Source organism: Carcharhinus amblyrhynchos, chromosome 3, assembly GCF_965287045.1.
Source record: "Carcharhinus amblyrhynchos chromosome 3, sCarAmb.v2.hapA, whole genome shotgun sequence".
In the NCBI taxonomy this organism is placed as follows: Eukaryota; Metazoa; Chordata; class Chondrichthyes; order Carcharhiniformes; family Carcharhinidae; genus Carcharhinus; species Carcharhinus amblyrhynchos.
The window spans coordinates 129,575,135-129,587,070 of record NC_137326.1 but is presented as its reverse complement, the minus strand read 5'-3'; the positions used below and the strand labels follow the sequence as shown (position 1 = coordinate 129,587,070).

The window sequence follows — 11,936 nt, the reverse complement described above, 5'->3', positions numbered from 1 at the left end:
GTGGTTAGCACTGCTGCCTCACAGCACCAGGGACCCGGGTTCGATTCCCGGCTTGGGTCACTGCCTGTGTGGAGTTTGCACGTTCTCCCCGTCTGTGTGGGTTTCCTCCTACAGTCCGAAAGATGGCTGGTTAAGTGCATGGGCCATGCTGAATTCTCCCTCAGTGTACCTGAACAGGCGCTGGAGTATGGCGACTAGGGGATTTTCACAGTAACTTCATTGCAGTGTTAATGTTAGCCCACTTGTCTCATGAATAAATAAACTTAAAAAAAACATAAACTTCCTTGTAAACCCAAACATTTCCCATGGCTAATAACCATCTAATCTACACATCTTGGGACATTAAGGAGCAACTTAGCATGGCCAATCCACTTAACCTGCATATAGTTGGACTGTGGGAGGAAACCGGAGCACCCGGAGGAAACCCACTCAGACAGGGGAAATCATGCAGACTCCACACAGACAGTGACCCAAGCCGCAAATTGAACCCAGGTCCCTGGAGCTGTGAGACAGCAGTGCTAACCACTATGCTACTGTATCTTTTATCTGAAATCCTTGGGGCTGATTGCATTTTAGATTTCAGTCAATTTTGGTTTCAGATACTTCATATAATCTTACATTACAATATTCCAGCTTTGCTCTAATGTAAACTAAATAGGTGAATCACTGAAAAGTTAAAGTAAAGTTTATTAGTCACAAGCAGAGCATACATTAACACTGCAGTGAAGTTACAATGAAAATCCCCTTGTCGCCACACTCCGGCATCTGAAGGAGAATTTAGCATGGCCAATGCATCTAACCAGCACATCTTTCAGACTTCTTTGGGAGGAAACCAGAGTACATGGAGGAAACCCACATAGACATGGGTAGAATATGCAAACTCCACAAGGACAGTGACCCAAGCTGGGAATTGAACCCGGGTCCCTGGCCCTGTGAGGCAGCAGTGCTAACCATTGTGCCAATGTGTCACCCTTTTATGACAAATAAATGCCACTGAACAGAAATGCCAGGCCAGAGATTTAGTTCTCTCAAGAAGTTTGTGAGCAACTTTGCTCGAGGTTCACAGACAAAGTGTGCCGATTTATCTTCAATAGGACTGCAAACCAGCCTCACGCATGGATGAGGGAAATGAAGGAGGCAGCAAGATGAGAAATTCCAAGACTATATATTCCAGTGAACGAACGATAAGAGATTTCTGGAAGTGATTAGCGGTGAATCATTTCACACAACAAAGTCATAAACTGACAGAATGGAAGAAATAGGACTAGTTTTACTAGGACAGTGATAAACTTGATAGAGTTGTTTAAACGCATAAAGAGATGGGACAGAGCCGATAGATCCAGATTGTTTCCAGTGATTTGAGTCGTCTAAAGCAAAGGGAAATAAATATAAAGTTAAATGCAGGAGATTTACTACATAAAGCAAGGAGATATCTTTTTACACAGGAATACAAGGCAGCAGAGTGCGCAACCAGAGCTTGTGGCTGAAGCAAAAATTTCCTTGGAGTTACATGTGAATTAGGAACAGGAGTAGGCCACTCAGCCCATCAGGCCTGGGCGATCTGATTTTAACCTCAAACCCCCCGTTCCAGTCTACCTCTGATAACCTTTCACCGCACTTTGCTTATCAAGAATCTATCCACCTCCGTCTTAGAAATATTCATACACTCTGCTTCCACCACCTTTTGAGGAAGAGAGCTCCACGGGTTTCTCTGCTGGTGTGGGATGATGTCACCGTCGGGACTGGAGAATCCCATCACTAGCAAGAAACGCATCACCTCCCACTGGCGGGATACACGTGGCTGGGAAGCCAGAGAACCTCACCCCTACTTAAAGAGGAAGAACTCATGCAAGGCTATTGGAAAAGAGCCAGGGAGTTGATCTAATTAGATACCTCTTTCAAAAAACCAGCACAGACACAGTAGACTGAATGACTTCCTTCTGCGCTGTATGACGCTGGTGATTTTATGACCAGGATGGCACAGTGGCGGCACTGAGTGGAGGGTTTTGTTTGCGCTACTTGGAAGAGGAAGATGAGAGTGTGAATAATTCTGAGCAACTCCTCGCGATACCCAGCAGCCAATTCCAAGGCATCAGTGTTTAGTAAATTGCCACAAAGGAAACCAAATGGGAAGACAGCAATAAAATAATTTGAAACCAGCTATCACATTGGAACAGACGTGTGTTAAACGTAGCGCAGTGAATTCTTTTAGGCAATATTTTATGAATGTTCAAGTGATCATCAGCAGGAAATCAGTAGCAACTTAGATAGAATTATTTTGAATAGTGAGAGCAGAGAGTTCAGCATATCAAGCCAGTCCTTTCTTGATACATCCTTACTCAATCTGTTTAGCCTCTCATCATATGCCTTGAGAAACATATCTAATTGCCTCCTGTTTATCTCATCTACCCTATTGGCCAAACTTTATCATTTATTCCTCAGGTCTTACCCTTTGACCCAGCTTCAAAGTTCCTGAGTTCTAACAGAAAATACTCAGGAACACTCACCTTACCTGCCGAGTCTTTCCACCCGCTTCCATGTTTATTTCAGATTTCCAGCATCAGCAACATTTTGCTTATGTGTTCCCAATTTCTAATTTGTACTCTGTGGTTTTAAGGACCTCTTACACTGTTGAGAAATTTGCTTTAGTCAACCTTGGAAAGTCCCCCCCGCCTTCATAATCTGGAAAATGTATCCCAGGGGCTATTTGTCAGATGACTGATGCTAGAAACACACTGACGAAGATCTCCCCTAGCCGGTGTTTCCCACACATTGTTCTTTCAGTGGCAGGGAGGAACAAGCTTAGCACAGGCCAACAATTGGATTTGGGAGGAGGATTCAGAGTTGGGGAAGGGCATGGGAAATGGGAGAGGAATGGGAGTTGGTGGGGGGATTGGGAGTTGGCAGGGTGAATACGAGTTGGGAATGGGAGTTGGGAGGGGGAATAGGAATTGGGAGAGGGTGGGAGTTGGGAAAGGAAATGGGAGTTGGGAGGGGGAATGGGAATTGGGAGAGGGTGGGAGTTGGGAGAGGAAATGGGAGTGGCTAGGGGAACTACAAGTTGGGAATGGGAGTTGGTGGGGGAATAGGAATTGGGAGAGGGTGGGAGTTGGGAAAGGAAATGGGAGTTGGGAGGGGGAATGGGAATTGGGAGAGGGTGGGAGTTGGGAAAGGAAATGGGAGTGGCTAGGGGAACTACAAGTTGGGAATGGGAGTTGGAGGGGGAATAGGAATTGGGAGAGGATGGGAGTTGGGAAAGGAAATGGGAGTTGGGAGGGGGAATGGGAGTTTGGAAGAAGAATAGAACTTGGGAGGGGGTGAATCAACGTTGGGAAGGTTTAATCAACATTAGGAGGAGGGAATCGAAGCTGGGGGGGTTTAATCAGTGTTTGGAGGGTTTAATCGGGGTTGGGTGGGAGGAGTGGGAGTTGGGAGTGTTTAGTTGGGGTCGGGTGGAGGGAGTGGGTGCTGGGAGGGTGAATGGGGATTGGGTGGGAGGAGTGAGGGCTCGCAGGGTGAATCAGGGTTGGGTGGGGAAGTGAGGGCTGGGAGGGTGAATCAGGGTTGGGTGGGGAAGTGAGGGCTGGGAGGGTGAATCAGGGTTGGGTGGAGGGAGCGGGTACTGGGAGGGTGATTCGGGGTTAGGAAGGGGAATGGCGGCTGGCAGGGTGAATCGGGGTAGGGTGGGGGGGGCATGGTTGCTAGTAGTGTGAATCAGGGTTGGATGAGGGCAGTAGGTGCTGTGAGGGTGCATCGGGGTTGGGTGGGGGGAGCGGGGGCTGGCTGGGTGAATCGGGGTTGGGTGGGGGGAGTGGGTGCTGGCTAGGTGAATTGGGGGGGGACAGTGGGTGCTGGCTGGGTGAATCAGGGGGGACAGTGGGTGCTGGCTGGGTGAATCGGGGGGGGGGACAGTGGGTGCTGGCTGGGTGAATCGGAGGGGGGGGACAGTGGGTGCTGGCTGGGTGAATCGGGGGGGACAGTGGGTGCTGGCTGGGTGAATCGGGGGGACAGTGGGTGCTGGCTGGGTGAATCGGTGGGGGGGACAGTGGGTGCTGGCTGGGTGAATCGGGGGGGGACAGTGGGTGCTGGCTGGGTGAATCGGGGTTGTGTGGGGGGAAATGGGTGCAGGCTGGGTGAATCGGGGGGGGACAGTGGGTGCTGGCTGGGTGAATCGGGGGGGGGACAGTGGGTGCTGGCTGGGTGAATCAGGGGGACAGTGGGCGCTGGCTGGGTGAATCGGGGGGGGGACAGTGGGCGCTGGCTGGGTGAATCGGGGGGGGGACAGTGGGTGCTGGCTGGGTGAATCGGGGGGGACAGTGGGTGCTGGCTGGGTGAATCGGGGGGGGGACAGTGGGTGCTGGCTGGGTGAATCAGGGGGGACAGTGGGTGCTGGCTGGGTGAATCGGGGGGACAGTGGGTGCTGGCTGGGTGAATCAGGGGGGACAGTGGGTGCTGGCTGGGTGAATCGGGGGGACAGTGGGTGCTGGCTGGGTGAATCAGGGGGGACAGTGGGTGCTGGCTGGGTGAATCGGGGGGACAGTGGGTGCTGGCTGGGTGAATCGGGGGGGGACAGTGGGTGCTGGCTGGGTGAATCGGGGGGGGGACAGTGGGTGCTGGCTGGGTGAATCGGGGGGACAGTGGGTGCTGGCTGGGTGAATCGGGGGGACAGTGGGTGCTGGCTGGGTGAATCGGGGGGGGGACAGTGGGTGCTGGCTGGGTGAATCGGGGGACAGTGTATGCTGGCTGGGTGAATCGGGGGGGGGACAGTGGGTGCTGGCTGGGTGAATCGGGGGGGGGACAGTGGGTGCTGGCTGGGTGAATCGGGGGGGGACAGTGGGTGCTGGCTGGGTGAATCGGGGGGACAGTGGGTGCTGGCTGGGTGAATCGGGGGGACAGTGGGTGCTGGCTGGGTGAATCGGGGGGGGACAGTGGGTGCTGGCTGGGTGAACCGGGGGGGGGACAGTGGGTGCTGGCTGGGTGAATCAGGGGGGACAGTGGGTGCTGGCTGGGTGAACCGGGGTTGGGTGGGGAGAGTGGGCGCTGGCTGGGGTTGGGGTGGGTGTATTAGAGTTGGGAAGGTGGGTAATGTGTAAATGCTGAGTCACAGGCCTCTCTCAAAGACATTTGGGAAACAAGGTCACATAAACAAAGCCAGTGCTGTGCAGTCCAACTGAGAGTACGGTTTATTCGTTCTGTACTATGCGGGTCACGTTTTTGGTGGCCACGCAGAAACCTGATTCTGTCTGACAGATGCTCTGCGGAAGCGAAATGTGCAACGCTGCCCCGGTGGTGCAGCTAACAAACTGTGAGCTGCGAAGCTACAGCTGCAAATGAAAGCAAATTGCTTCATCTGTCTAGCATTGCTAATAGCCCACCAGCTCCTGACAACCTATGGAGCAGTAATAATCTTAATATAACATTTCAGTGACAGAGCAAGCAGCTAGTGTCTGACATGTCGAAAGCATTTCCAAGCGGTACTTGTTTATTCCTTCACTTCTTTCAACGTACAAGAATTCAAATGTGTTGGGGTTAAATGCTTGATATTAATCTTTTGAGAGAAGTGTCCAGTTGGAGATGCTTTGTGTCATGTAGCTATAGTCCCTCCTACAGATTGAGCCATGGCACTCTACGATTATAATTTGTTCATTACTTCCTTTCCCGATATCCAGCTGCCTTTCCGGTTCCCCTTCCCCATCTCCATGTGCTTATTGGTGTTCTGGATTATTAGTCCTGTAGTCTGCCAGTGCTCACAGCTATCATTAATCACTGCGCCGAGGTCTCAGTGGGAGCCAGAACTTCCTCCCGATGGTTACTGGAAGCAGGTTTCTAAGCTAGTTCTGTCTTGAATGATCTCTAGTTGAGGGTTCCTCCACTCTTCTGTCCTGCCTCCATTAAAACTGAGGGTGAATGGGTTTAGAATCATAGAATCCCTACAGTGCAGAAGGAGGCCATTCAACCCCTCGAGTCTGCACCCACAAGAATCCCACCCAAGCCCTATCCCCCAAAACCTCACGTATTTACCCTGCCAATCTCCCTGACACTCAGGGGTAATTCAGCACGGCCAATCACCCTAACCCCCACATCTTTGGACTGTGGGAGGAAACTGGAGCACCCGGAGGAAACCCACACAGACACAGGGAGAATGTGTAAACTCTGCACAGACAGTGACCCAAGCCGGGAATCGAACCCAGATCCCTGGCACTGTGAGGCAGCGATACTAACCACTGTACCACTGTTTAATGTAAATTGGATTGGGTTTGAGATTTTTAAAATCATTCCCCCCCCACCATCCCTCCCCAACCCAAACCCACCTGGTTTTGTTGTGTAAGATTTTGCTCAATGTTGTATAGACAAAAAAACACGTTCCTCAATGAGTTGGTTGGTTAAGGTGCAGTTCCTTGTGGAATCAAACTGTTCAGACTAGGAGGATCCCAAATTTGATTCCTTCATAGTGTTGAGTTTAGGTTTTGAGTTTATTTATTAATGTCAGACTTACATTAACACTGCAATGAAAATCCTCTAGTTGCCACACTCTGGCGCCTGTTCGGGTACACTGAGAGATAATTTTGCATGGCCAATGCATCTAACCAACACACCTTTCAGAGTCTTTCGGACTTTCGGAGTCCCAGCTGATTTCTTTCACAGTTGTCTTTGTTAGTAGGACACGAAAGAGCAGTGAGAGAAAATCTCACAATGTCCACACCTGATTGCCATCAAAGGGCTCCTTGCTTGTAGGTGCAAATTGGGGACTGGCCCATTTTAATTCCCCTTGATGACAGTGGAAGCAGAAGTGGAGAGAGATGTAAAACCAGTCGCCAATTTCTATTATTTGTTTTATACTATCTCCCAAAGAGACAGTTACCTTCCTTGTGCATGGGGTTTGAGTGTGGACAGATTTAGACTGGGCTGTCATGGTTGAGTAGATGTTTGCATTTCATTATTGGCACGCATTGGGGTGCCAGAGCAGTTGTCATGTCATTGAACTTTCTAGGGTGGCATTGAACTGGGGCAGCATGGTGGTACAGTAGTTAACACTGCTGCCTCACAGCACCAGGGACCCAGGTTCGATTCCTGGCTTGGGTCACTGTCTGTGTGGAGTTTGCACTTTCTACCTGTGTCTGCATGGGTTTCCCCTGGGTGCTCCGGCTTCCCCCCACAGTCCAAAGATGTGTGGGTTACATGGATTGGCCATGCTAAATTGCCCCTTGGTGTGTGTAGGTTAGACGGATTTGCAGGGTAAATATGTGGGGTTATGGGGAAAGGGCCTGGATGGGGTTATTGTCGGTGCAGACTCAATGGGCCGAATGGCCTCTGTTGCACTGTAGGATTCTATGATTTCTACGAAAACCTCAGGCCAGGACAACCGCCTCTTAACAATTGCGACTTCTTTTCCAATGTTCACTTTCAGATTCTGGTCCATGGATTCAGCCAACCCACTAACATACCTCTCATTCTCAATAAGCTGCTTCAGCAATGACCAAGCAGTGCTCCATCCTGACAGTTATCTGTCATGCAAGATGAATGGTTTGTGCCATGGTGGTCATCTCTCTGTTAAACATTGCCCGGTGTGGCTCAGGAACCTCACTCTGACATGGCAGTCTCTGCTGCTTTTTGCTGCAGAGAGAGACAGTGGACAGAGAAGGTGTGTGATTCACTGGCCTCTGTTTCCCCTGGATCCCCTTCTCACACAACCGAGCTTTCCATTTCTGCAGGACCTCTTCCAATGTACCTCCAAACTTAACAGCCGACAGAGGCACAGCCTCCGAGTTGTCGGTATCAATATATTCTTCATATCTCACTTACAGAGCATAACCCAGTCCAGCATACTGAAGGCCTTTGAGTATATTGCCATCAAGATTCTGATGGGTGTATCTGGGTCATCGGAGCATTGCTGGTGGAATTAGCACGTATCGCCTCCTCTCAGTTAGTGACCTTGTCCTGAAAGATGCTGGGGACATGTCAAAGACAGTTTTTTTCATTTGTTCTTGTGACATGGGTGTTGCTGGCTGGCCAGCATTTATTGCCCATTCCTGGTTACCCGAGGACAGTTGAGAGTCAACCACTTTGCTGTGGCTCTGGAGTCACATGTAGGCCAGACCAGGTAAGGACGGCAGATTTCCTTCCCTAAAGGGCATTAGTGAATCAGATGTGCTTTTTCGACAATCAACAATGTTTTCATGGTAATCAGTAGATTCTTAACTCCAAATATTTTTTATTGAATTCGAATTCCACCTACCGCCACGGTGGGATTCGAAACCGGGTCCCCAAAACATTAGCTGAGTTTCTGGATTAATAGTGCAGCAATAATACCACCAGGCCATCTCCCCCAGGTGGAACCTGTTCTGCCTTTTCTACTGCCTAGTGTATGTTGTCCAGATCTCACAACTGGAGAGGAGGACGCTGGGAATGCAGGCATGGTAGGCTTGCAATTTGGTGTTCACACTCAGGTTCTGCTGTTCCCACATTGAGCCGCTCTGAGGAGCAGGTTTCTCCAGAGCCAGTGGATGAGTGACTCTATCCTTCAGGTGCAGAAGGGCAGTTTTTAAAAAAAATCACGGAACGTGGACATTAATGACAGAGTCAGCAATTGTCTCCCACCATTGATTACTCTGGAGAAGGTGGTGGTGAGCCACCATTTTGAATCGCTGCAGGTACATCCATAGAGCTGTCAGGGAGGAAGCTGTAGGATCTAGACCCAGTGACAGGGAAAGGAATGGCGATAATGTTCCAAGTCGATATGGTTTGTGTTTCTTGGAAGGGAAGTTGAAGTTGGTAGCATTCCCATGTGTCTGTTGCCCTTGTCCTTCTAGGTGGCAGAGGCTGCAGGTTTGGCCTTTGAAGGATCCTTGGCAAGTTGCTGAAGAGCATCTTGGAGATGGTACACTCTGCTGCCACTGCGCACCTGTGAAGGAATTAACACTTAAGGTGTTGGATGGAGCACTGATCAGACTGGCTGCTTTGTCCAGGATGGTGTTGAGCTTCTTGAGTGTTGCTGGAGTCGCACTCATCCAGGCCAGCAGAAGCTGAAATTGGGGAAATGAAAGAATAACACTGTAATGCCCTAATGCCCTAACAAAATCAGAACGCAGCAGCCCAGGGCAACCATCTGGTAATAATTGCTATTTCTTTTTTAGTTTTTCCAACTCTCTTGGACGCGATACCGGCAAGTCTTCACGTCAGCGTGATATTATTTTCTGCAGCAGTAATTGTGTTTGGTCTGGTCGCAGCTGGATTCTTCATGTTCAATGCCTTTGGACGACCATACGAAACCCTCCATGGTCCTAATGGCCTGTACCTTTGGAATACCATCGCCTGTAAGTACCCTCAGGATTTGTAAGCAGTTGCCCTTTTTGTTGACCCCAAAGTTAGGCTGGTGGAAGGGGGTTGGGGGGGCAGGTGGACTTGAGAGAGTCTTGATTACTTGGCTTGGTTCCATTTAGATTGAAACTAATCGTAAAAATCAAAATCCTGAAAAATATGTCTTGCTACAAGACTGCAAGTAAACAAGAGGAAAATATTAACTTTCATTTGAAAAAAGTGGAGAATTCTGATACATGGTTTACATCTGTGGACAGTCTTTTCAAAAACCAGACGGTATGAAAAAGTACATAGAGAAAGAGAGCGCGAGAAAGAAAGAAGAAATGTGAGAAAACAAAAAAGATGGAAAGAAAGAAAAATGCGAGAGAAAAAAGAAATAAGAGAAAGGAAGGAAGGAGGGAGGGAAAGAGGGAGAGTAGGAAGGAGGAGAAGAGAGAGAGATTGAGGGAGAGCAAGGATGTCCAAAGAAGGAAAGAATGTCCCAAAACATGTCACAGCTAATGAAGTACTGTTGATATGTAATCACTGTCTCATTGTAAACAGAATTATTTTGCCCTTTCAAATATTCTCCTGACAAGATCCCATTTCATTTCTTCCACAATAGGTTCCTGTGGTTTTATGGCGATGATACTGTTTACTTCAGAAGTGAAAATTCACCATCTGTCTGAGAAAATTGCAAACTACAAAGAGGCAAACTTTGTCTTCAAGACACACACTGAAATTTTTGGATATTCCTTCTGGCTCCTCTTTGTTTGCACAATGCTGCATTGTATCAACATACTGCTCATTAGATTAGCTGGAATCCAATTCCCTTTCTCCAAATCAAAAAACACAGATTCGGGCAACGGGGGAGTTGACCTTATGTACTAAACGTGTTAATATTGACATACCCAGAACCTGTAAAGGAACTGGTGGCTAACATTCCTTTAAAATTGTATTGGGGCAGTTCCTAATACACAAACTTCAAGTATTCTGAAGCCTTAACAGTGCGTTGTCTAAGTGATACCTATGTTGTGCTCACCTGGACAATAAAGGGTTCAAGTAGTTAACACAGGCTAGGAGGCTGAAATCGAATATACGGCATTATTATTGGATCATTGAAGATTGTGGAAACAGCACCAAGTAGACAAGACAACAGAGTATGCAACTGGAGGGATGACCATATGTTGAACACTGGAAGCAAAGAGTAATTTCAAAAGGAAGTTGGTTGGATACTTGATGGAAATAAATTTGCTGGACTACAGGGATTGGGCAGGAGAATGGGACCGACTGGATTCTTTTCACAGAAAGCTAGCATGGATGCAATGGGGCGAATGGCCTGCTTCAGGGCTATAATGACTCCATGATGATGACTGCCTTTACATTATTATGGTGCAATAATTGCAAGAAACTTGTTGACATTCTTGCATGAAAAGCCTCTGTCCCTCAGTTTAAGGAATGCAGTACCACATTTATATTCAGTGGTTTATCTTCTTTGATCAATCAGAGTAATTTCATGTGAATGAACACCTATGGGGGGAGGGGGTCTTCCGTCCCTTCCCTCCGGTGGGATCTTCCAGTCTTGCTGAAATCGAGGCTCCCTCCCACCAGCAATGGTAGTTTCCCCACCGGAGCAAATGACCATTGACTTCCACATCACTGGCCAATGGCTCGCCGCCTCAACCAAATGAAAACTTGCCACGGGGGCGGTGAATGGAAAATCCTGTAGGAACAGGAGTAGACCATTCAGACCCTATGACTAGTTCTACCATTCAATTAGATCATGATCAAATGTTAATTTGATGTCCTTCCTAAAAGAAAAACTATCATCTCAGTCTTGATGGCTGCAACTAATTCATCCACACCCTTTTGGGGCCGAGAATTCTGGATTTCTGCTACTCTTTGTATGGAAAAGTACACTTTTGAATTTGATCCTAAATGGCCCAGATCTAACATTAAGAACAAGTCCACACATTCTTCAGTCAGTATTAATATCATACAAGACAATCTCAAGGAATTAATTTTTCCTGAGACATTGTAATAGTTTACTTTTGATGTGGAGATGCTGTGGACTGGGGTAGGCACAGTAAGAAGTCTCACAACACTAGGGGGTTAAAGTCTAACCGGTTTATTTGGAATCACGAGCTTTCGGAGCACTGCTCCTTCACCTCCACTCACCTGAGGAAGGAGCAGCGCTCTGAAAGCTCGTGATTCCAAATAAACCTGTTGGACTTTAACCTGGTGTTGTGAGACTTCTTACTAGTTTACTTTTAGCAGTTCACTTTGAAGACGTCAGCATTAAAAGAGATGCATTAGCTATTCTGTTGCGTTTTCAGTTAAGAATTAATTGCTCAAGTAAATTTCACACAGTGCTGAGACTGCCGGTGTTTAATTCTGTAGCCTCCTGCCCTTATTCAACACAATTAACAATTTAATTTGTTTCTGATGTGTTGTCGTAATAATTGTTATATATCTATTGGTAAGTCGGCAACTAATTGGGCGGGAGGGGGGGTAATGGAGTCACTTGTAATGCTTAGGGACATTGGCCTGGAATTTTGCTGAGTAGGGGCAACTTAGAAGCCCTTCAAAAATGATGGGTGGGATTCGGGATTTGTGCCCCCAGTCCCATGTCCAGAAAT

At 48.2% G+C, this 11,936-nt stretch overlaps 1 protein-coding gene across 1 annotated transcript in view; it reads left to right on the top strand.

The window, feature by feature from the left end:
• The window catches only part of clrn1 (clarin 1), a 28,048-nt gene extending 16,679 nt beyond the window's left edge, over positions 1 to 11,369 (top strand). Inside the window, exons 2-3 of the mRNA XM_080186520.1 lie at positions 9,135 to 9,314; positions 9,923 to 11,369. Coding sequence (XP_080042646.1) covers positions 9,135 to 9,314; positions 9,923 to 10,188 — 446 coding nt within the window. The 3' untranslated portion in view covers positions 10,189 to 11,369. The remainder of the gene's footprint in view (positions 1 to 9,134; positions 9,315 to 9,922) is intronic.
• The last annotated feature ends 567 nt before the right edge of the window (positions 11,370 to 11,936 follow it).